Here is a 21,936-nt window from a genome sequence, read left to right on the forward strand (position 1 = left end):
TATTTGTATTTAGGCGTGGGCAAATTTCACTTTGCCCTTGCTCCACTTCTATTCTTACTTCATATATGACAGGCAGACACTATATCTTGGATCAAACATTGATCAGAAGGGAGTGCAATCAAGAAATAAGAAGACTAGGAGTGGGAAGGGCAGCTATGAAAGAACTAGAAAAGATCCTAAAATGTAACCATAAAGCACTAAAGTGAGGTTCACCCAAGCCATTGTATTCCCCATCACCATGTACAGATGTGAACGCTGGACAATGAAGCTAGCTGATAGAAAGAAAATAAACTCATATTTGCAGATGACACCAAATTAGGAGGACAGGATCAAAATTCAAAAAGACTTGAATAGACTAGAAAACTGAGCCAAAGCTAACAAAATGAACTTCAACAGGGAGAAATGTAAGGTACTGCACTTAGGGAGGAAAAATGAAATGAACAGGTATAGGATGGGCGACACATGGCTGAAAGAGACTACGTGTGAAAGGGATCTGGGAGTCCTAGTAAACCAGAAGTTGAACAAGAGTCAACAATGTGATGTGTCAGCTAAAAAGGCCAATGAAATTTTAAGCTGCATCAATAGAAGTATAGTGTGTAGATCAAGGGAAGTAATAGTGCCACTCTATTCTGCTCTGGTCAGGCCCCACCTGGAATATTGTGTCCAGTTCTGGGCACCACATTTTAAAAAGGATGTTAAGAAACTGGAGTGTGTCCAAAGAAGGGCAACTAAAATGGTGAAAGGTCTGGAAACTATGCCCTATGATGAAAGATTCAGGAGGCTGGGGATGTTTAGCCTGGAGAAGAGAAGGTTAAGAGGTGATATGATAGCCCTGTTTAAATACTTGAAGGGATGTCATATTGAGGAGGGAGCAAGCTTGTTTTCTGCTGCTCCACAGACTAGGACCCGGAGCAATGGAAAAGCTCCAGGAAAAGAGATTCCACCTCAACATTAGGAGGAACCTCCTGACAGTAAGGGCTGTTTGACAGTGGAACAAACTCCCTCCAAGTGTAGTGGAGTCTCCTTCCTTAGAGGTCTTTAAACAGAGGCTAGATGGTCATCTGTCGGGGATGCTTTGATTGAGATTTCCTGCATGGCAGGGGGTTGGACTGGATGGCCCTTGTGGTCTCTTCCAACTCTACGATTCTATGATTCTATGAGATGTGGTGCTGGAGAATAGTATTCAGGATACTGAGGACATCCCAAAAGACAAACAAATGGGTCCTAGAACAGGCTAAGCCTGAACTCTCCCTAGAAGCCAGGATGACGAAACTGCTGTACCACATCATGAGAAGGTACAACTCATTAGAAAAGACAATCATGGTAGAAGAGGTTGAGGGCAGTAGAGGAAGACCACAGGCCAGATGGATGGACTCAAATCAGGGAGGTCACGGGCCTGAATTTACAGGACTTAAGCAGAACAGTGGAAGTCTTGCAGATGCCTCATCCATAGGGTCAGCATGTGTCAGGCCCAACTTGAAGGCAATAAACAACAACATATGGCAAGATGGAAGCATGACACCAACAATCATCCTTCAGCGCATTGGTACCTGGGAATGAGGCTTTGGTTCTTTTTCCATAACGTTGGCCAGAATCCAAATAATTTATTTTAGGTGTGCCCAAGGACACAGGCATGTGTAGAGGGATTTTGGAAAGTTTTTTGTCTTTGAACTGCAGACACTACAAATTGTTCTTACATGTCTCCTCTGCTGGTTGGTGGAACATTATGCAGCATATTGAAGATGCTCTTTGACAGACATAAGCCTAATGTTCCCCAGTGCATAGCTAGCTATATGATATATTTTCCCGATGGCTTTTATAGCAGGAAAAGTGTCTTCTTGGTCCCAACCTTCCGGCTTCCTGTGCAGTAGGAAGAAATCTTAAACTAAATCCTGTGGCAAAGTGGACTGCATGGGCACTGAATATTCATAGATACAAAGAAACCATACAGGTGTGCACTGGGCAACAGAAAGGCCTGTATAACTACATTATGTTAGAGCCCCCAAAGGTGGCCAATGTCAGGGAAATTCAACCTCCCTCCTCCTCCTCCTCCTCCTCCTCTCTCTCTCTCTCTCTCTCTCTCTCTCTCTCACACACACACACACACACACACACACACAGCAAAACCCCAAATCTGCCTGTTGGCTCTTTGACAAATTACTTTTTTGGGACGATACAAAAACTCCCACAAAACAGTGATACCTTTATTGGCCAACTAAAATGTCCAAAATATATAAGGCAATCTATTGATACTGGCTGCTTCATCAGGGAAAGGTTTTAAAAACTATACAGGAGAGAAAAAGTGACAATGTTAAAGTCTCAGGCCTATATTTTATTTCAGATGTTAAGACTGTTGTCAGTTGTGATGTCCTAAAGGGACATCAATGCAGGCAGAGACCACTCCCCTTCTTGACCCTGTGGGGACTGGAGACAAAAGACAGGCAATGAAATCTCAACTCCCATTAGTAACATAATAGTAACATCCCTCGAAATCTTTGCAACTACAGCTTCCAGCTGTGGGAAAAAATGAAAGGAAAATTGGATAGTTTGCAACTATGCATAAATTTACATGGGACAAAGCCAGTTGCATTTAATCCCTATTATAATGCTAACTCCGCTATAGAAATGGGAAGCATGTGACACTCTCCATGCACTGCAGATTGCATCATTCCTTGTGGCTGGTTAGGGTTTATGAAACTTGCAGATTGATAGCATCTGGGAGTGGCGCATACTGTATTTGCCATTCCTGGCTTAGGTTCTCTCTAGCATAAAGGTACAGATTTTATAAGTCCTTAGGATGGGAAGTAAGTAAGTATAGTGCACCCTCCATATTTGCTGGGGTGCAGGACCCCTGTAAAAGTGCAAAAACTGCTGCCCCCCCCCCCCCAATTTAACCTGAGAGAACACCTCTCTAGGTGGAAGTCTGTGGTCAACATCTGCTGGAAATTGACCACAAAACTGTGCTGGAGGACCCACAAATGCCTAGAAATTTTGTTCTCTTTAGGAATCTCTAGGTCCTCCAGTGCAACTTCTGGTAGTCATTGACCACAGAGTCATGTTGAAGGATCTAGAGCAGTGGTTCTCAACCCTTTTACAGGGACCATCGGAAACACCCATATTTCTGATAGTCTTAGGAACCAAGAGATCGTAATTTTATGGTTGCGGGTCCCCACAACATGAGGAACTGTATTAAAGGGTCGTGGCATTAGGAAGGTTGAGAACTACTGAACTAGAGATTCCTAGAGAGAGAACATATTACTCAAATCGATTAATAATCAAAGCCACAAAAATCAAAGCTGCAAATGTGGATGGGTAATTGTACTAAGGCGAAAGATTTATATGATCTGAAGAGAAACTAGAGTATCCTATTGCTAAATTGTACCATTTTCTTTCTGGAGAGAATTTACATCTAGTAATTTGTTGCAATGCTGCTCACCTGAGAGATCAATTTATTATACAAAAACAGGTAATGAGTTTATTTAAATACTCCCATTGATTTTTACCACTCACCCAGTATGTGTGTTTCTTTGTTTTATATATCTTATCTTATATTTTATTAGATTTGCATTCTTTAACTTTTGTGCTTTTATTTATGTGTGTTTTAACTTTTCAGTTATTCTTATACGAGTTCAAGGAGTGACTCAGTTTTATAATTTTATGTATCTTTATATTATGTATTTTATCGTTGATATGGTCAGTTGACTAATCAATAAACTTGTTGTTGTTGTACTAAGGTAATGTTACATGATACTCAGAGACTTAGGACACTGCCACACAAGGCACTTACCGCACTGGAACCGTTGCTCAAACGCTTCAGAAGCATGGAGGTGAGGTAACCGGTCGCGTTTCTGAAGCGTCATTGAGGCGACCCACTCTTATCCTGTTGACGAATTGTTCACGGAGCAGCCATTTTTGTAATAACAGAAGGTCCTGTTATTACAGAAATGGCTGTTCCACGAACAATTAATCAACAGGAGGAGAGCAGGAGGCGCTTCAGTGACGCTTCAGAAGTGCGACTGGCGATCTCACCTCTGCGTTTTTGAAGCATTTGGGCAACGATTCCAGTGCGGTAAGTGCCTCGTGTGATAATAATCCCCATAGCTGTGTTAGTCTCAAATATTAGTATGCAAAGGGATCATGGAACACCTTCAACGCCAACAACTTGTTTCATGTAATTCAAATACATAGCTATGTCACTCTGGAAAATAAGTACGCAAAGGGATCTTGCGGCACCTTTGAGGCTAAGCTCCAAAACACGTGGCACAAACAATCCAGTTTGAGACCGCTTTAACTGTCCTGGATCTATATATATATCTATAATATTGTATTTATTTATGTTCATTTGAATGTTACATTCCTATATATATGTTTATTCAAATGTTACATTCCTATATATATATATATATATAATATTGTTTTTATGTTTATTCGAATGTTACGTTCTTATATATATATATGTTTATTCAAATGTTACATTCCTATTTATATATATATATATATATATATAATAGTTTTTATTTATGTTTATTCGAATGTTACATTCCTATATATATATATATATATATATATTGTATTTATTTGTTTATTCAAATGTTACATTCCTATATATACGTTTATATAATATCTATATGTGTGTGTTGGTCACACGCCCTCCATTATTTTCCCTTGAACGCCCTCCATTTTGCGGGGCTTCGTCCTCCTTTGTCGTTAGGACACACAACCGGTCACCTTGGACACACAACAACAGCAACAAACACCATCCCTCAGAACAACAACAACTAGAGAACTTGAGGCGGGTGGAACCCTACTGCGCCTGCGCCAACTTCTTGTGGCGGCAGAATCTCCATTGTGTGGCGTCCGAGGGAGGGGCGTGGCCTCCGTAGCCCCGCCCCCGCGCTGGGTGTCGGGCGCAGAGGCCGAGGCGCCATTTTGTGTGGGGGCCTCAGTGTGTCGCGGGCTGCGCCCTGAGAAGGTCGGGGCTGAGCGCTCTCCTGGCCGGGACCCGCGCTCCGTTCCTTCCCCCTCCGGGCGCCACCATGAGCGACGTGGAGGAGAATAACTTCGAGGGGAGGGTGAGTAGCCAGGGGTTGCTCTGCCCAGGCCGAGTGTCTGTCGGAGGAGGAGGAGGCCCCCGAGAGAGAGAGTGGGAAGAGAAGAGGGGAAGGAGAGAGAGGCTTCGTGGTGGCTCCTCGTCGCCAAAATGGTGCCTTCGTCCGAGGTTTGGGTCGCGCCGCCTCCCGCGCCTCTTGCGGGGGGACAGGTTTCGGTTTCCGTTCGGGGCTTTGAGCGGGTTACGACGGGTGCTGCTTCCACGCTGCGCCTATAATCCGGTTCAATCCCGCTTTTATACTGCCGTGGCTCCAGGCTATGGCATTCTGGGAATTGTAGTTATGTGGACACTGGGTGGCCCTTATGGACTCTTCCAACTCTCTTCTCTGATTCTGTGGAACTCGTTTTAATATTGTCATGGTTTAATTCTGGTTTTAAAAATGTTATGAGCCGCCCTGAGTCCCACTTTTGGGGAAAGGGCGGGATATAGGTGAGTATTATTATTATTATTATTATTATTATTGTAAAAAGTATTTATACATAATTATTATGTTTACATAATAATAATATTCAAATATATTCTGCCCTTTCTATTCATATAAATTATTATTAATAATAATATTCATTTTATATCTATAAATATAATTATTATAGCTACATAATAGTATTAATATTCGCTTATATCCTGCCCTTTATATGCATGTAAATGAATATAATAATAATAATAACAGTATTTTTATATTTATAAACATAATTCTTTATGTAATAATTATATTATCTTATATCCTTCCCTTTATATTCATTTGAATGAATATAATAAAAATAATACTCATATTTATATTTATAAATATATTTATGGATATAATTATTTTGTTTGTATTATTATTATCATTATTATTATTATTTGTATCCTGCCATTTCGCCAAAACTGAGACTCGGGGCGGCTCACAACATTAAAAGAAACAGTACAATTAAAAGCTTACATTATATTATAACATTACATATATATATATATATATATATATCTCATAGAGTTGGAAGGGACGGCAAGGGCCTCCCAGTCCAACCCCATTCTGCCATGCAGGAACTCAAAATCAAAGCCTCCCCAACAGATGTCCATCCAGCCTCTGTTTAAAGACCTCCAAAGAAGAAAACTCCCCCACATATTATATAATTCCCAGAATTCCATAGCCTGGGGCCATGGCAGTTAAAAGCGGGATCAAACTGGATTATTTCTGCAGTGTGGATGTAGCCAAAGGGCCCCTCTCCCTGGTCACAAGGCCCTCTTCTGTCTTCTCCCATTCCCCTCCCCAGGTCCAAAACACATTGCAGAAATAATCCAGTTTGGGACTGCTTTAACTGCCTTGGCTCAATGCCAGGGAATTCTGGGAGCTGTAGTTCTGTGAAACACTTAGCCTTCTCTGTCAGAGAGAGCTCTAGTGCCACAGTAAGCTACAATTCCCAGGATTCCCTAGCACTGAGCCAGTTAAAGAGGTCTCAAACTGGATTATTTCTGCCATGTGTTTTGGGTCCCATTTTGTGGCCATGAATTCTGCCCTTTTCAGTCTGTTGCCATTTCTGTGTTTCTTTCCTGGAAACTCCAATAATCAGAAAATTGGGTCCATACCCTCCTCTCCAGATAAGTTTGCAACAGATACCTAAATCAGCCTCTCATTTGTAAGAGGAGTAAGGGCAAACATTTTGGTCTATATTTTTGTAGTCAGCAATAGTTAAGTAATAAGGTAACAGTAATAGGGTGGTATAATAATCATACAAACAATAATTAGGCAAAAATAATGATCACAACAACAACAGTAATTATGTAGAAATCCTCCTATTTGCTCCTGTAGGCAGGGACAATAAACAAAAGACCGGCCCCTATATAGGGAGGAGCTAGCCCCCCTGAGCTAGAAAAAAGGAGGACATGGCCAAATAAAAACCAAAAACACACATATAAATGTAAATTCATGCTCAAAGTGGAGGGCATTTTGGAATTCCTCCTGGACTGATGGGTGAAAAGGAAAGGACTTACCATTGCCATTTGAGGCTGAGAAAGTGTGACTTGCCCAAGGTCACCCAGTGGATTTCCATGGATGAGGGGGGCTTCAAATGCTGTTCTCCAGAGTCAGAGGCATAGGCTCAAACTACTGCACCATGTGGCTTACCTATGCTCTTGTGATCTTTTATCCCCCCCCCCCCCCTAAATGTGGCAGGACCATCTCTTTCTTCCCTTTCAGGAGTTCATTGTGTAAAAGAGACACACTGGCAGTATGTTTTTAAATTTTGTTGAGATCACTGCCTGTGATAAATTTATTTCTCTCAGATTTAGCTTTACTTTGCAACATTTGTGTGTGTGTGTGTTTTACTTTATTGCATCACTATAAAACAGCTTTGTAGACTCTCCTCACCACCAAGTCCAAAACAAAGTTTGAAGATTGTTTTTCTTTCAAAATATTGGTCACAGTTCACAACTGAAACCCTCCTGAAAGTAGCAATAGAAATTTCTGTGACTGGATTGCAGCCTAAATAATTATTGAATTGAACTCCCCCCCCCCTTTTTTTTTAAGCCTTTAGATTTAAAGTTTGGTTTGGAAAAACACTGTATGTGATCCTCCCTGTTGTGTTTTACCAAGGCTCTGTATTCTAGCCCATGATTTGACACCTATAAGATGTCATTGGGAGAAGCTGTAAGAATTCAGGAAGATAGGTGTTGCCAATGATTTTTTATTCCCATGCTCTGTTCCTTGTCTAAGAATCCAGGAACAACTGTCAGTGCTTTGGCTTGGAGTGAAGTGCACCAAACTCATGCTGAAGCCAGACAAGACAGAGATGGTGGTGGGTAAATCCCAAGTCCTGACAGTGGTGCTGGTGGGAGGGGAGTTTAATTACTTCTGTGGCTGTGGCATTTCCCCTGTCAGCAGGTTTAAAGCTTAGTTGCTGCTGATTCCTTACTTGTTCCTGGATAAGCAGGTAGTGGTACTATCCAGAAACACTTTGTACCAGCTCCACTGTGAATGTTCAAGGTGCAACTGATTGGTGTTGAACCCATTCATGGCCCAGGAACATCATATTTTACTTCTTGCATGTCTACTCATCAGATCTATATATTTCTCACTAGGTGAAGTGAGTGGTTAGCAGCTAGGACCACATAATTCACCATCATTGGCCTAGCAACTGGAAATGACTAATTGAATAAGGCTAGAAACAGTGTCCCCAATGATATCGCTGACTGGTTTAAGTTAAGATCAATATTTTGGCATAAACTCCTGCTTGAGAGAAAGGTACATAAATGCCTTTATCTCTACATAGAATATAAATCCAAAATGAATCAGGAGGAAATTCCTTTATTATCAGTAGATCATCTAAGGAAACAAATGTTTTCGTTTTCTTAGACAAAAAGCTAACTTTGGGAAAAGAATTTAAATAGTATCAGTTTATCCTGAGAGAAGAGCTCAAAAAGAAACCAAATATGGACAAGGGAGATTTTTAGAGAATTAACAATGCATTTGCAACATATTTGCAATACATCAGTGGCAAACTAGTTCACTTCATCTACATCTCTCAGTTTTTATTATATATTATATAACTCAAGGAAAGGGAAAGTTCAACTTGCACAGCTTCTTTCTATTTTTGGAGGTAGTTCTTACTTGCTATAGATTTGGGGTGTGGATACGGGTGCTTGCCTCGGTTCAAAGTCCAGTTCTTTCTATATTGAAATATGCTGGCTCTTATTTTAGTAAACCCTGTAGGCCAAAACAACTATGGTGGCCAAGTTTCTCCTGCTATCCCTCCAACAGAAAAGACAGACACAAGAGGCCAACTGATTACTTGGATTCAGTGAGGCACATGAGGCCTCTCTCTCAGTAAGCGAACAAACAGCAACCTTTATCTCCATCTTGGAACTAAGCTGTGCAACATCTGGAATGATCCAGCAGTTTAGAGTGTAAAATAAAGACCATGCTGTTTGTGAAATGCAGTGGACTGTCAAACAAGAAACAGAGCACTTAGCCTGTGCATTTCAAAGTACTGATAAGCTACCTGCTTTTTAATTACAAGATGGTCCTGAATTTTGAGTTGCACAAATAACTATTGTGTTAAAGCCACTGTAGGTAGATTTATCGGGCTTTATTTCTAGTTTTTAAAACTACTGTTTTTGTAATAGTCTTTGGTGGAAAAACTGCTTTACAGTTTCTGCCCTATTCAAACATTCAGCAGCGTTATTTGGTTCATTAATGTTATCTAAACTAACCCAGCAAATTTCACAGTTCAGTAGGTAGGCATGACAGACTTCCTTTTGAAGCAGGGCAGAGGTTTTTGTTTTGTTTTTGTTTGTTTTTGAGAGGTGGGACTGGATTTTTTTTTAACAAATGGAAATATATGCCATAATTACTAAATCTAAACTTATTTGCAACAAATTGAAGTCAGTTTGGATCCAGCTGTATTAATTGAAACCTGTGGTATTTAAATCAGCCACAAATAATGTAAGCCGCATTGATATTAATGGATCTTCTCTGTGAAAGATGAGATCTCTATATCCTGTTATTTATAATCTGGAATGTACAATTGCTATTTGGTATATTAAAAAAATTTACAGGGCAATCATATGCATATTTATTCAGAAGTAAAGCCTGCTTTACTCAGAGGCATTTATTCACAGGTAAGTGTACATAGTATTGCAACCTCAACAGTGTAACATTGCAAGTTTTGTACAGGGGAAAAATTAAATATATTCCTTACTGAGAGCTTCAGTTTTCTGACTAGCTTGAACACTTGTTTCTTATTGTCACCTAAAAAACAGGGGGAAAGTAAAAGTTGAAACTGGAAAACATAAAGAATGTGTATTTGGACAGAAATGATTTCATACAATCCCAGTATTATCCCTTAGCCTTTTATCTGGATAGTGAGTTAAATTTCATAACAGTATTGAAAGCATTTGATTATTGTACACAGGTAGGAGACACAAAGGAAGTAATATCTAATACAGTGGGACCTTGCCATCCCTGGATTTCAGCATCCATGGATGGCAAGCCCCATTGTTCCCATTGGTGATGTGCATCTTGCGCTGCCATTAGGGAAACAGTGAGTTCCTGCATTTTTTCATATCCATGGGGGGGGGGGGAGTCTGGAATGGAATATACTGGAATATAGTATATTATATAAGATATACTATAGAATATCTTATATAATAATATTACTAAAACACATCAGTAAATAAAAACTTGTCTTAGATAATTTCATTCATTCCAAAAGAATGTGTTTTTCCAGGGTTCCCTGAACTCTCAGGTTTTTCCTTCTTGTTAAAACACAGTCTTAAAAAAATGAATGACTCTTTGGGATTTGCTACTCCATTGTGTTTGCTCATTTCTCACAAGAGTATTAAGGCTGCAATCCTATGTACATTTAGTTGAGAATAAATCAGTGGAAATAACATCAGAGTTGTCACGTATAGTATTGCATTGTACACTATTTTTTTCTTGGGTTCCTAACCACTAGGTATTCACACATTAGATACACATAACATTTTACCTTTCAATCCACCAATATTGAATATTACCACAGTTCACAAATGTTTGTAGATCTTGTTAGCTAGCCATTATTTGTGATCACTTTGGCTTCTTGCCTTGGTCCATAAGGGCTTGTGGCTTACAAAATCTACTTTGTTTTTAAGAGGACCCAAGATCTGATTCAAAAACCTATATATTTAGAATTAAGGTATTCCAAGCCTAGAATTTGAATGCCAGAACTGAAAAGAGCCTCACAGCCTTTACAAACAAATCCATTCTAGCTTATTACCAGTTTTCTTCATTTCAGCAGAACTGCTGAAATTACCCAGCAATGTACCAATAGTTGCTAGTCTATCTCCTGCCCACCCCACTCTACAGAGAGCACAGGAAAGCTATTCTAACATTGGGCAAGTGATCACTAGGAAAAGGTCCCTATTTGTTGATGTGGATAATAAGAGAGCTGCAGTTGTAGAACAGGAGGGAACTGGAAGATTCAGACAGCTTGTAAACCAGTCACAATAAGTAGCCCTTGAGATAACTTGCTTGGTTTTGGAAACTCATTCAGCAGGTATAGCCTGTGAGTTTGACTAATAGATGCCTGTGTTTCTTTTGACACCTTAAAATTGGATCAGTCTGGTCAGTGAATCATTTGTTCAAGTTGTTCTACTGACAAGCTTATCAATGTATTAAAAGCCTGTCAGGTTAGAGTTATTATTAGGTAGATTTTTAGCCATGTTGTGGAAGTGCAAGCTCCTGGTCTGTTAATCTGGCATTTACTGATTATAGAATAGGATTGGAGAACATTTGGCCACCACATGCTTTTAACTTGTAAGGCCCAGAAATCAATTTCAGCTTGGCTGGTGTGATTCTGGAGGGCAAAGCCCAAAACATCTGGAAACCCAAATGTTCACCACATCTGCACCCATTGTAGGGACATCATGTGAGGTACTAAGATTAGAAGCTCTTGATTAATGACATGAGTGTTGTTTTTGAGGGTCAAGCACGCTCCCCTTCCACACACATTGCTTATAAGTAGCATTCTCTTTGGTCTTTCTCATGCATTTTCCATCATCTGTTTTCTGTTTTTTCTACCCCCTCCTCTGACTTGGCAAAATAAATTTATCTTAATTTTGAGAAGCTGATCTATCCTACATGATATGTTGATCAGTTTTAGAAAACTTAGATACATTTTAAACTTGAATGTTAAGAAAGTCACCCATTTTTAGGTCCTTGCCGTAAAGCAGCTCAGTACACCTTTTTAAAATATGAAACTGCACAGAACAATAAATTACCACTTTTAATATGGGAATCAGAAGCAGCCAGTAATAAAACTATAGGACACCATAGCATTTGTGAAAAGAAATAATAAGGATCAGCATATTTCAGACATCTCATGTCTCAAAAGAGTGTTGTTACTGCCTAAAAGGGCAATGAACTACAATGAAAGTTGTTATGAGAACCTAAAACCTATTGTTTAGCTAATAAGTTAAAATAAAAAGTTCAAGCCTTAATAAAATCTAAATCTTTGGGTACAATTAATCTGAGAATCACCCTTGATCTGTTTGTTTCTTTATTCTCCTAGTAACCTCTTTTGGGTATGCTAATACAAAGACTACCCCTCCGTGTCCTGTGTTACTTTGTTTAATTTATATATTGCTCTGGTGGAGTACAGAATGTTTATAGAATTTTCATACATGCAGCATTACTGAAGTGAAAAAAAATCACTTTTGATTTTGTTTCTATCTTACTATATGAATATATTGTACAATATCTAAGCTTTCATACCTAAATCAAATGTTGTATCTTTCACAAGATTCAAAGAACTCCATCTAGTACTACATCCTCAAGTCAGGCTTTGAATTTGTCTGCCTTGTGTACTGTCCACAGATCCCCTAGGTAAAAGCCTTGTCACTTGCAGATTTAAAAAGAGTTATTATATAGTACAGGTTGAGTATCCCTTATTTGGAATCCTGAAATACTCCAGAATTGTCCACATAGGTGTATTAAATAGTGACACCTTGGCTTTCTGGTGGTTCAGTGTACAAAACTTTGGCCCAGAACAAGGTTCTCCCACACGCCCGGCAGCTCTCACATGTGACGAGTGCGCCGCAGCTGTGGTGTGCCCACCACTTGGGGCGCATAACAATGATGTCGCAGCTGCGCCTCTTTCAGATGGGGTGTCACAGCTGTGATAACATCGCGGCGTCTCTCTCGCTTTGCAGTGTCACAGCTGCGCCACAAAGAGGAGCCGCTTCTGGGTGCTTCTTTTTTGCTCTGCAGGAGCGCTGCACAATTTGGTTGCTGTGGTGCTCCTGCGGAGCAAAGAGAGGCATCGGGGAGGTGCCTCTTTCTGGCGGTTTGTACCCCGCCTTTATTTCATGCATAAAATGATTGAAAATTATGTATACAATTACCTTCAGGCTGTTTATAAAGCATATACAAAACAAATGAATTTTCACGTTTAGACTTGGGTCCCATCTCCAAGGTATCTTATCATATATATGCTTTCAAAAATCCCAAATTCAAAACACTTCTGGACCCAAGCATTTCAGATAAGGAAGACTTAGCCTGTATGAGAGTCTCCTGTAAAAGGGGGAAAGTCAGACATTCCACTGGGTGTGTCTGGTGAAGCTCTTTGAATCCTGGCGTGCTAGTTTTGTTTTGAGTTTTTTAAAACTTCAGGCACGTGTCTAATATTTAAATCTTAAGAAAGAATATTTTAATGTGTGCGTGTGTGTATATCTTATAGAACTGAAAAGAATAAAGTTAGAATGGGAGCAGAATAGATGTAGAAAATTTGGGAAATGCTGCAAGGAAATCAGTGGACTTTCTATTAACATCTATATGGTTACATTAGTTTAAAGATTTTTTAATTGCTTTTATAAACTAGGCATTTGCACTTCACCTGCTGGCTATTTCTTTTTGGTAGATACCATTCTGAAATTCCAGCAGAGTTTTATAATCCCCACATGCTTAAATATACTAAATGTTCTTTTTCCATTAAGGTTAATGTTCGTGAAGAAATGGAAGAGTTTTTTCCAAGAATGTGGAAGATAAATCAAGATAAAAGAAGGCTAATGAAAAGTGTTAAAGATCAGAAAATTAAAATTGAATGGGGGAAAAATTGAACAGAAGATTGGTCAGATAGAAGCACTTGAATATTTTTAAGGCTATAATGAATTGTTTGAATTGGGGAAGAATACACGAAGTATGAAAAATGAAAAACTCAATGAAGAATGAAGAAAAGTAGAAAGCAAGAGTGAAGTAGAATTAAAAGAATCTGGAAGAATGAATGGGTCCTAGGTTAAGTAAATGTATGGTTTATGTTCCAGTGTCTGTATGATCAAGTTGTAGATGAATTTGCATGATTACTTAGTTAATAGAGCATTGGTCAACTGGTTTAAGTAGGGAACTATTTGAGGAAATCACACAATGTTAACAGTGGGTTAAACAGAATCTTGTTATGGAGGGTATCGCCTAACCATTTGTTTTTCAGGCACAATCAATAAAATATAATTACTTTTAATAGAAGAAGGTAGGCATTTGTGCAGCCAGTACCATTTGTAATACTGCTTTTTTTGTTAGGAGTCCCGTTCCCAGTCAAAATCTCCAGCTGGGAGTCCTGCTCGTGTAAAATCTGAGAGCAGGTCAGGATCTCGTAGTCCATCAAGAGCTTCTAAACATTCTGAGTCACACTCTCGATCAAGATCAAAGTCCAGGTATGCTTTTATGAACAATTAGAATTTCTAATTAATATATTTTGTATGCATAAGGCTCATTTCAACGTTAGAGATTTTATAGGAATATCTTCCATGAGTGACTTCTGAGTGCTGGCCTTGCAAAATTGTATAGGCCGCCAGCAAAGTTACACAGCTACTCAGAACAGTTATTACAGATTAGTCTGTATCAGATTGTGACCTGTTTAGGCTATGACAAAGCATAGGTAATCTTCTGAAATTGCATGGTGCTGCTTGTATGGTAAAGCTCAGGCATGAGGTCCATTTGACTTTCATACTTCCACAACCCATCTTTCCATAATATGCCTGGTAGTTACCTGTGTGACTACATGTGCATGTTTTTACCTTTTTAATTTTTTAAAACATAACTGTTTTGAGTTAAAACAGAAGTAATCCAGATAGTTACAAAATATGTATTTGGAAATATTTACTTAAAACTTTAGAAAACTGTGCAGTGGTTATTCTAAAATACTGTATGAGCATTTCTAAATTTTAGGACCTTTGAGACAAGGCTTTCTCTCAGTCCCACTCCTGTCAGATGTGCTTGGTGAAGACACAGGAGAGACCCATCTCAGTGGCTGCTCCTCAGCTATGAAATTCCCTCTTTTAGATTGCGCCCCCCCTCCCCAGCCAGGTTTTCTCTTTGCAGATAGACAAATATTTTATTTAGGCAGTCTTTGATTTATTTTAGTTTGTTGTGCAGAAGGATCTCATAAACCACCTTGCATCCTATATTGGGAGAAAGGCTAGAGATGAATGAAATATAAATAAATAATAAATAGTCCTGTGAAACCAAAGGTAGTAAAATACTTGTGAATTTCTGAAAATATAGTATTAATTTTAATAACATATTCCAGATGTTTGCATATTACAAATAAAATTCATCATTTGAAGGTCCAGGTCAAGAAGACATTCTCACAGGCGTTACACTCGCTCTAGATCCCATTCACATAGAAGACGATCACGAAGCAGATCATATACTCCTGAGTATCGCCGTCGAAGAAGCCGCAGTCACTCTCCAATGTCTAATCGAAGAAGGCATACTGGCAGCAGAGTATGTGTAAGCTTGTAGAGTAAGCTGGTAGGACAATTACTTTCAAATATTTCATAAAAGAAGCTGATCTGAATAAGGTATGAAACTGTAATTTGTTTGTTAAGTCGAAGGCTTTCATGGCCAGCATCCATGTTTTTTTGTGGGTTTTTTGGGCTATGTGGCCATGTTCTAGAAAATTTTCTTCCTGACGTTTCGCCAGTATCTGTAGAAGATACCAGCCACAGATACTGGTGAAACGTCAGGAAGAAAATTTTCTAGAACATGGCCACATAGCCCAAAAAACACAGTAATTTGTTTGGTTTGAATAGGTATCACATGCACACCTTACAGATAGCTCTGATCAAAAATAAAAGAAACTTTTTCTTTTGAAATCTAGAAGCATTCACTAGCACCCAACAGTAAGAATAGCCTACAGAGTTTTCCCAGATAAATAATCTTGATCTAGAATAGACTGTTGGTCTAAAATTATAGTAGAACCCAATTGTTGGCTTTTGGGATAGATCCACGTGGTCTGGACAGAAGGAATAGTACTTCTGTTTATCTTCCAGTTAGTTAACAATGTAGTGATCACAACAAGAACTGAAAACTACATGAACACATCAGCTTTCTACAGTTGCAGTGTTTTATCCTAAACATCTCGAAGGCATGAGGTTAGGGAAGGCTGATCTCTGCTCTGAGCGTTTCTTTTTAGATTTAAACTAGCTAAATGTAAAAATGATTATGCCATTAATTTTATGCTGTAGCTGACACCAAATCCACTTTGTAGCATCTTGAGAATAGCAATTCCACGTGCACACTTTTGCACTGCTTTTAGGAGTGTGGAAAGAGCTTGATAACCGTTTTTATCTGATCTTTCCTGCTCTCTTAGGTCTCCTTCAATCTACATAGTTTCAGCTTTTTAAACATAGAACTTCAGCTGCCTTGTTGCATCCAAGAGAATCCTGAGATTTTTAATTCAGAGAGGCACTTGAGCTCTGTCAGAGAATTCTAAATATCTTTCATAAATAACAAATTCCAGAATTCCATAGACTGGAACAATGGCAGTTGGAGTTATTGATATCAGAATGCTTCAATTGACTAGTGTATAAAAGATTTTAGATGGTATTGGAGCATTTGTGCTTGGGCAGTAGAATGGTGGCTTTATGAGGGGAGAGAATTCTGAGTTCTCTGTTCTCCATTGATGATTGTGTCCAGTAATAGATTGGCACAGCATATATATTTCCATTTCCTTTATGCATTCTTCAAAATGCATGTTACCTGAAATCTGGGTGCATTTGCTTCAGGTGAAAAAAATGTGCTTGGAAGAAGTTCGTCACAGCTGTTAATGCTCTAGGCCTTCTTTCATGTTTTGATCTGTTTTTTCCTCAGGCTAATCCAGATCCTAATACTTGCCTTGGTGTGTTTGGGCTCAGTTTGTATACAACTGAGAGAGATCTCCGTGAAGTCTTCTCCCGCTATGGACCTTTGAGTGGTGTCAATGTGGTGTATGACCAACGGACTGGACGATCAAGAGGATTTGCTTTTGTTTACTTTGAAAGAATAGATGATTCTAAAGAGGTAAAGATGATTTTATATATTTTTTGTACATGCCATGGTTTTTTGTTTTGATTTTTACTAAGCTGCTGTCAGTATTGGAACTGTGTTAGTTCTGAGACCTTTTTGAAGGATGTTTTTTCTGTAATCCTTTTTGGGCTGGGGATCACTGAATGGCTTCGGTTGGTCATTGCCAACCCAAAACTTATTAAATTGTTTTATTGAAACAATTCAGCTGTATAAACTAGTGTTTATGGTTAACAATTCTCTTTAGTTTTGTTAACTGAAATATTTGATATACTGTTTACCTCTTCAGCACTGGTTTATAAGGTAGCCAATATGAGTCAGGAATGAGGGTTGAAAAAACTGCACATTTTTCACAATGGAGAAAAGTCAAATGTGTTCCAAGAAATCTGAGCTGGACAATTTGAACAGTCAAGTAGGCTGATCAGCTACTGAAAATGTCAGCTGAATATTCAAGGAAAAAGGCAAATTGAGATTTTAGAACTTACTGAAGTAATATTGGTCTATTTAATATCTTATTTCTGAGGTGGAATAAGATTTTTTTTAAACAGCATTTTTGTTGTGTTTCTGTGAAAGTGCAATCACTAGGTGGCGATACAGCATTAAATTAATTGAAATGTACTGTATAAATAGAACAAACTGTTTTGGTCTTGCGTCATTTTATTTCCTTTTAAAAGAAATGTTGGGTTTTTGTTACCACTAATAACGTAATATATAATCAAAGTAACAATGTAATATATAAAGAAAATAAACGATGGGAGGGAGAGCAAAGGAAAAATAGCACATATAATTAGAACACAGTAGGGCTGTGATCCTTCAATCTTACTATAATGAAAAGAAAAATAAAACAAATAATATTATTTTACTATTGTAAAACTCTTGGCTTATGCTTTTGAACCCATGTTGATTTGGCCGTTTGGACTAACTCAACAACCTTAACAATCCATTCTTCTATTGTTGGTGCTTCTGTCTGTTTCCAAATTTATACACACATTCTTCTTGCTGTTACAATGTATCAAAGGAGTAATTCATATTTATTATCTAGTTCTTTAGAAGGTAGTGTTTGCTCTCTGCTCATGCATAATTTACACTTTATGCCAGGATGCTTTGTACACCCAGCACAAGGCCACCCTTTTCTCTGCTCCTGATCAGACGAACATAACTTTTTAAACCAGACAAAAAGTAAACAAAGAGTGTGAGGGAGGAAGGATGACATTGCACTAACATTAGTGCTCCAGATCAATGAAATGATTTTTAATTTTCGTCATTGTTGTAAAGACAGCCCACTCTAGTTAGCAGGCTGTTAATAATGAAGGGCAACTTGTTTCTTGTTTGAAAAGAAGCACTGAATTCTCTTTAATACAGTATCTACTTTTCTTGCAGGCAATGGAACATGCAAATGGAATGGAGCTGGATGGCAGGAGAATCCGGGTTGATTACTCTATCACAAAGAGAGCACACACGCCTACACCTGGCATCTACATGGGCAGACCAACCCAGTAAGGAGATCACTAGATAGAGTTTGGGAATTGCCTTTTGTGATTCGTAAAACATTTTCTCCCAAAATTGTCATTCAATTCTAATTGGAAGTTAATTCAATGGATCTAGACAATTCCTTCAGTGGAAGACCACACAGGATATAATGTGAGCTATCTTGAGACAAAGTCCTAAATATCTTCATATAACATATTTTACCTTTTTCCCCAAAAGTAGTGGAGGTGGAGGTGGAGGTGGAGGTGCTGGTCGTCGCCGTGATTCCTATTATGACAGAGGATATGACAGGGGATATGACAGATATGAAGAATATGATTATCGTTACAGGTACACATTCTGACTTAAATGTGTAAGCTACAGTGAGGCTTTATCACAAATGATAAATTTTGTGTTTAATATTCTATTAGTTTCAAAATTAGTGTCTCTATACAGTACTGTATAGTTATTCTACAAATAATTTTTCCATCTGCATAACTGCTTACCTATTTAGCGGACTCATACCCTACATATCAGTTTCTACACTAACAGTAAAGCAGTACTTCACATATAATACTTAGAACAAAATCAACCAAGTGAAATGGTTTGAAAATCTAAAAACTAGACGCAACATAAAATCCAATATAAAAACTATAACCAGCATTCACCAGTGAAGAGTGAAAATCAGGAGTAGTTTTTCTATATGCTCTGAAAATAAATCCATGCAGCCTGTATCCATATTCAGGACATAGTGATAAACCAGAGCGTAAAAAAACATGAGGAGGAAAGTCATGAGTCTTGGGTCATGAGCCACAACTGGTTGCAGCATCACTGATTATTTTTCTGAAAGAAAGAAATTGATATGCATCAGTGTGTATGTAGAAAAAATGAATTTTATTTTGGGTGTTACAGGTGAGCTGTAGGTTCACAAGTTTTCAAGAATACAAAGTTAAAACAACATGCCTCTCTGATCTTCAAAACTCCCCATCAGCCTGCCTTACATTCAGGGATAGAAGCACCTTTTGGTTATTGTCTCCTGACTTCCCAATTCTACTTTGATACACATCAGCTGTGCTAAGAGGTGGGGCCTGTTCAGCTGGTGATTGAAGCTCAGGAGGATGTTATCACTTCCCTCCCTCCAGTGGCTGAGGCTGTGGCAATCAGAAACAAGACCCTGTCACTTTTTGTTTTGTTTTTGTTTCAGCATCACTTACTGGCATGAAGGTGTAGAAACCTCATCTTCCTCCACTTCTGTCACCAGCTGAATTGATCTCCATCTCTCAGTGCAGTTCCTGCTTTGTAAAGCAGGTTTAGGAAGACGTTTACAATTGTGGCAGTGGTGCCATGATAGTAACTATAGCTTTACTGAGCACAAAGCAATTACAGGTTTGTAATTCTAGGCTGTGAATCTGTAACTACAGTAACAAATGCCACCAAATATTTGCACATTAGGTAAAATGCTCCTTAAGTGTACTTCTATATAACCTGTGGAAATATGAGTGTCTCTCACATTGACATTCATTGTTATGCACTCAGCCAAGTTCGCTTCTCTCTTGTGTATACTCTGGAAACTAATTCTGAATAGCGCATGGAGTACATAGAGAATAAGCTAGGGAAAAAAGTGTATAAACATGGCTATGAGTCACTTGTCAGCACCAACCACTTGTGTATTTTCTCCAAAGGAGGCGATCACCTTCACCTTACTATAGTCGTTACAGATCACGGTCAAGATCTCGTTCCTATAGCCCAAGTAAGTATAAAGAAACTACTGAGTAGACATATATTTTTTAGCATTGTTCAAATCTTGAAGTGGGGCAGAAGATAATGCAGATAGAATGCTGGTGCTGGGATGAGGGAGAAATGAAACATGAAAGTACGAACAGTTGGTTACATTGTGTTTTCTTCATTTTTTCTTTTTTTAGGACGCTATTGAAGAAAGAAGCAGTTGCAAATACAATTTTTAAACAGCAAGTTATGACTTTAGATTTTCCTATAGATCCCTTGCAGCTATCCTATTAAAAAGATCCTTGGTTCATTTAGAATATATGTATTTTCAGTTCAAATACCAATTTTCCATCTCTTCTTGTAATACTTCAGGTGTAATTGTTGTAGTTTTATGCACTTAAATATCTTTAAGTAAAAACTAAATAGGAATCCCAGAGTGGTTAAACATTTTGTAAATGGTTTTCTTTTGTTTTTATTTTTTAAGCAGGTGATTTTTGTTGAAGCCAATGGAGAGTGGATAAAGAACTAGTGTGTTAAAACTTGCATGTTGTATTCCAGTAGAAAGCTATTATTTTTATTAACCTGTTTATCCTTCCGCCTGTTACTTTTGGGGGAAAGTGTTGTCCTGTATCCTTGGTTATATAGCACAATTCAGTAGAGACTTCTAAACCAGAGTTTTCACTTATTGTTTTTAATGTTATAATTAAAACAATATTGATGGAAATTCTGTGGAAAAAGCAAAAATTCTTGTACAGTACAAATTCCACCTTAGTATGTGTTGGACAAAGTCTCTGTTAACGTGGATGGTATGTGAAATTTCGTTGAGATATTAATTTGACTTTTCTGAAAATTGTTCTTGATCCGTTTGCTTCCCCGTAATCAAGACAGGCCCAAATGACTTAGACATAAAAATACTTTGTTCAGAGCAATTCCATATGATATCAAAATTATGGTTAAGCAGGTTATATTTGGTAGAATGCATTGAAAAACTATGATTCCTTCAAATAAATTTAAATTCAACCAGCACAGTATCTCACAGTATTTAATCGGTTAATTATGTTGGGCTTTGTTTAAAGACTTATTGTTTAACACTAATATATTCTACCAGATTCAGTTTAGAGTTGGTGGGTAGAAATGTACACAGAAGATATAATAATAATTTTTATTTGTATACTGCTTTTCCTTCAGATCAAAGCGGTTCACAACATACAAGCTACATGTCACATGCTATAGCAATACAATACATCAACAGTGACATCAGCGATCTCATACAATTCAACAAAATTCCTCAAAAACAATGTACAAAGCAGTCAAAGCCATCAGTTGAGGCTTGTTGCTGCCGGCCTGCCTCTCTCCCCCTCAAGATGGTGGTCTGAAGGAGGGCTCTTAGTCTTTGCAGGCCGAGGCCTGTTGTTGTTGGCCTGCCTCTCCCCCTCAAGATGGTGGTCGGAAGGAGGGCTCTTTTTCTTCCAGGCAAGGCCTGTTGTTGCTGGCCTGCCTCTCTCCCCCTCGAGATGGTGGTCGGAAGGAGGGCTCTTAGTCTTTGCAGGCGAGGCCTGTTGTTGCGTGTGGTGTGTGTGTGTGTTGGTAGTTGTTTCCAGAGAATGAGCTATGCATGTCACATCAACAAGATAAGTGCCTTGAAAATGACACTCTTAAAACACAGCCTATAGGAATAGGCTTGAGAATGTTAATTATGCTAGTTTCATTCTCTCTATTAGTAAAGTGTGTGTGTCCATGTCTGTGTCTTGGAAACATTCTGGGTAGAAAAATATTCTGTTTGGAATCACAGGGGAATAGTGATAGACAAGAATATCTATTTCTGCAAAAGGTTCTGGTC

The 21,936-nt window shown here is 38.5% G+C and overlaps 1 protein-coding gene across 2 annotated transcripts; it reads left to right on the forward strand.

The window, feature by feature from the left end:
- The first annotated feature begins 4,913 nt into the window (after nt 1–4,913).
- Nucleotides 4,914–21,120, forward strand: LOC149309804 (transformer-2 protein homolog alpha). 2 transcript variants are annotated; one of them, XM_089533079.1, is made up of 8 exons: nt 4,914–5,072; nt 14,139–14,272; nt 15,185–15,350; nt 16,713–16,901; nt 18,285–18,400; nt 18,612–18,722; nt 20,054–20,121; nt 20,294–21,120. In XM_089533079.1, exons 1-8 carry the CDS (start codon nt 5,037–5,039, stop codon nt 20,302–20,304), a joined length of 831 nt encoding a protein of 276 aa, XP_089389205.1. In that variant the 5' UTR covers nt 4,914–5,036; the 3' UTR covers nt 20,305–21,120. The 2 variants fall into 2 exon arrangements, with proteins under 2 accessions (XP_089389205.1, XP_089389206.1); XM_089533080.1 differs by having other exon boundaries at nt 15,185–15,344.
- Nucleotides 21,121–21,936: the final 816 nt, after the last annotated feature.

The sequence above is a fragment of the Sceloporus occidentalis genome, unplaced genomic scaffold (assembly GCF_023333645.1).
Source record: "Sceloporus occidentalis isolate IW3139 unplaced genomic scaffold, rSceOcc1.0.p SCAF_7, whole genome shotgun sequence".
Taxonomy (NCBI): Eukaryota; Metazoa; Chordata; class Lepidosauria; order Squamata; family Phrynosomatidae; genus Sceloporus; species Sceloporus occidentalis.

Coding starts and splice junctions, on each gene's coding strand:
- LOC149309804 (XM_089533079.1), top strand. CDS start 5,037: ATGAGCGACGTGGAGGAGAATAACTTCGAGGGGAGG. Junction 16,902..18,284: donor GAATAGATGATTCTAAAGAG/GTAAAGATGATT, acceptor CTTTTCTTGCAG/GCAATGGAACATGCAAATGG. Junction 18,723..20,053: donor GAATATGATTATCGTTACAG/GTACACATTCTG, acceptor TTTTCTCCAAAG/GAGGCGATCACCTTCACCTT.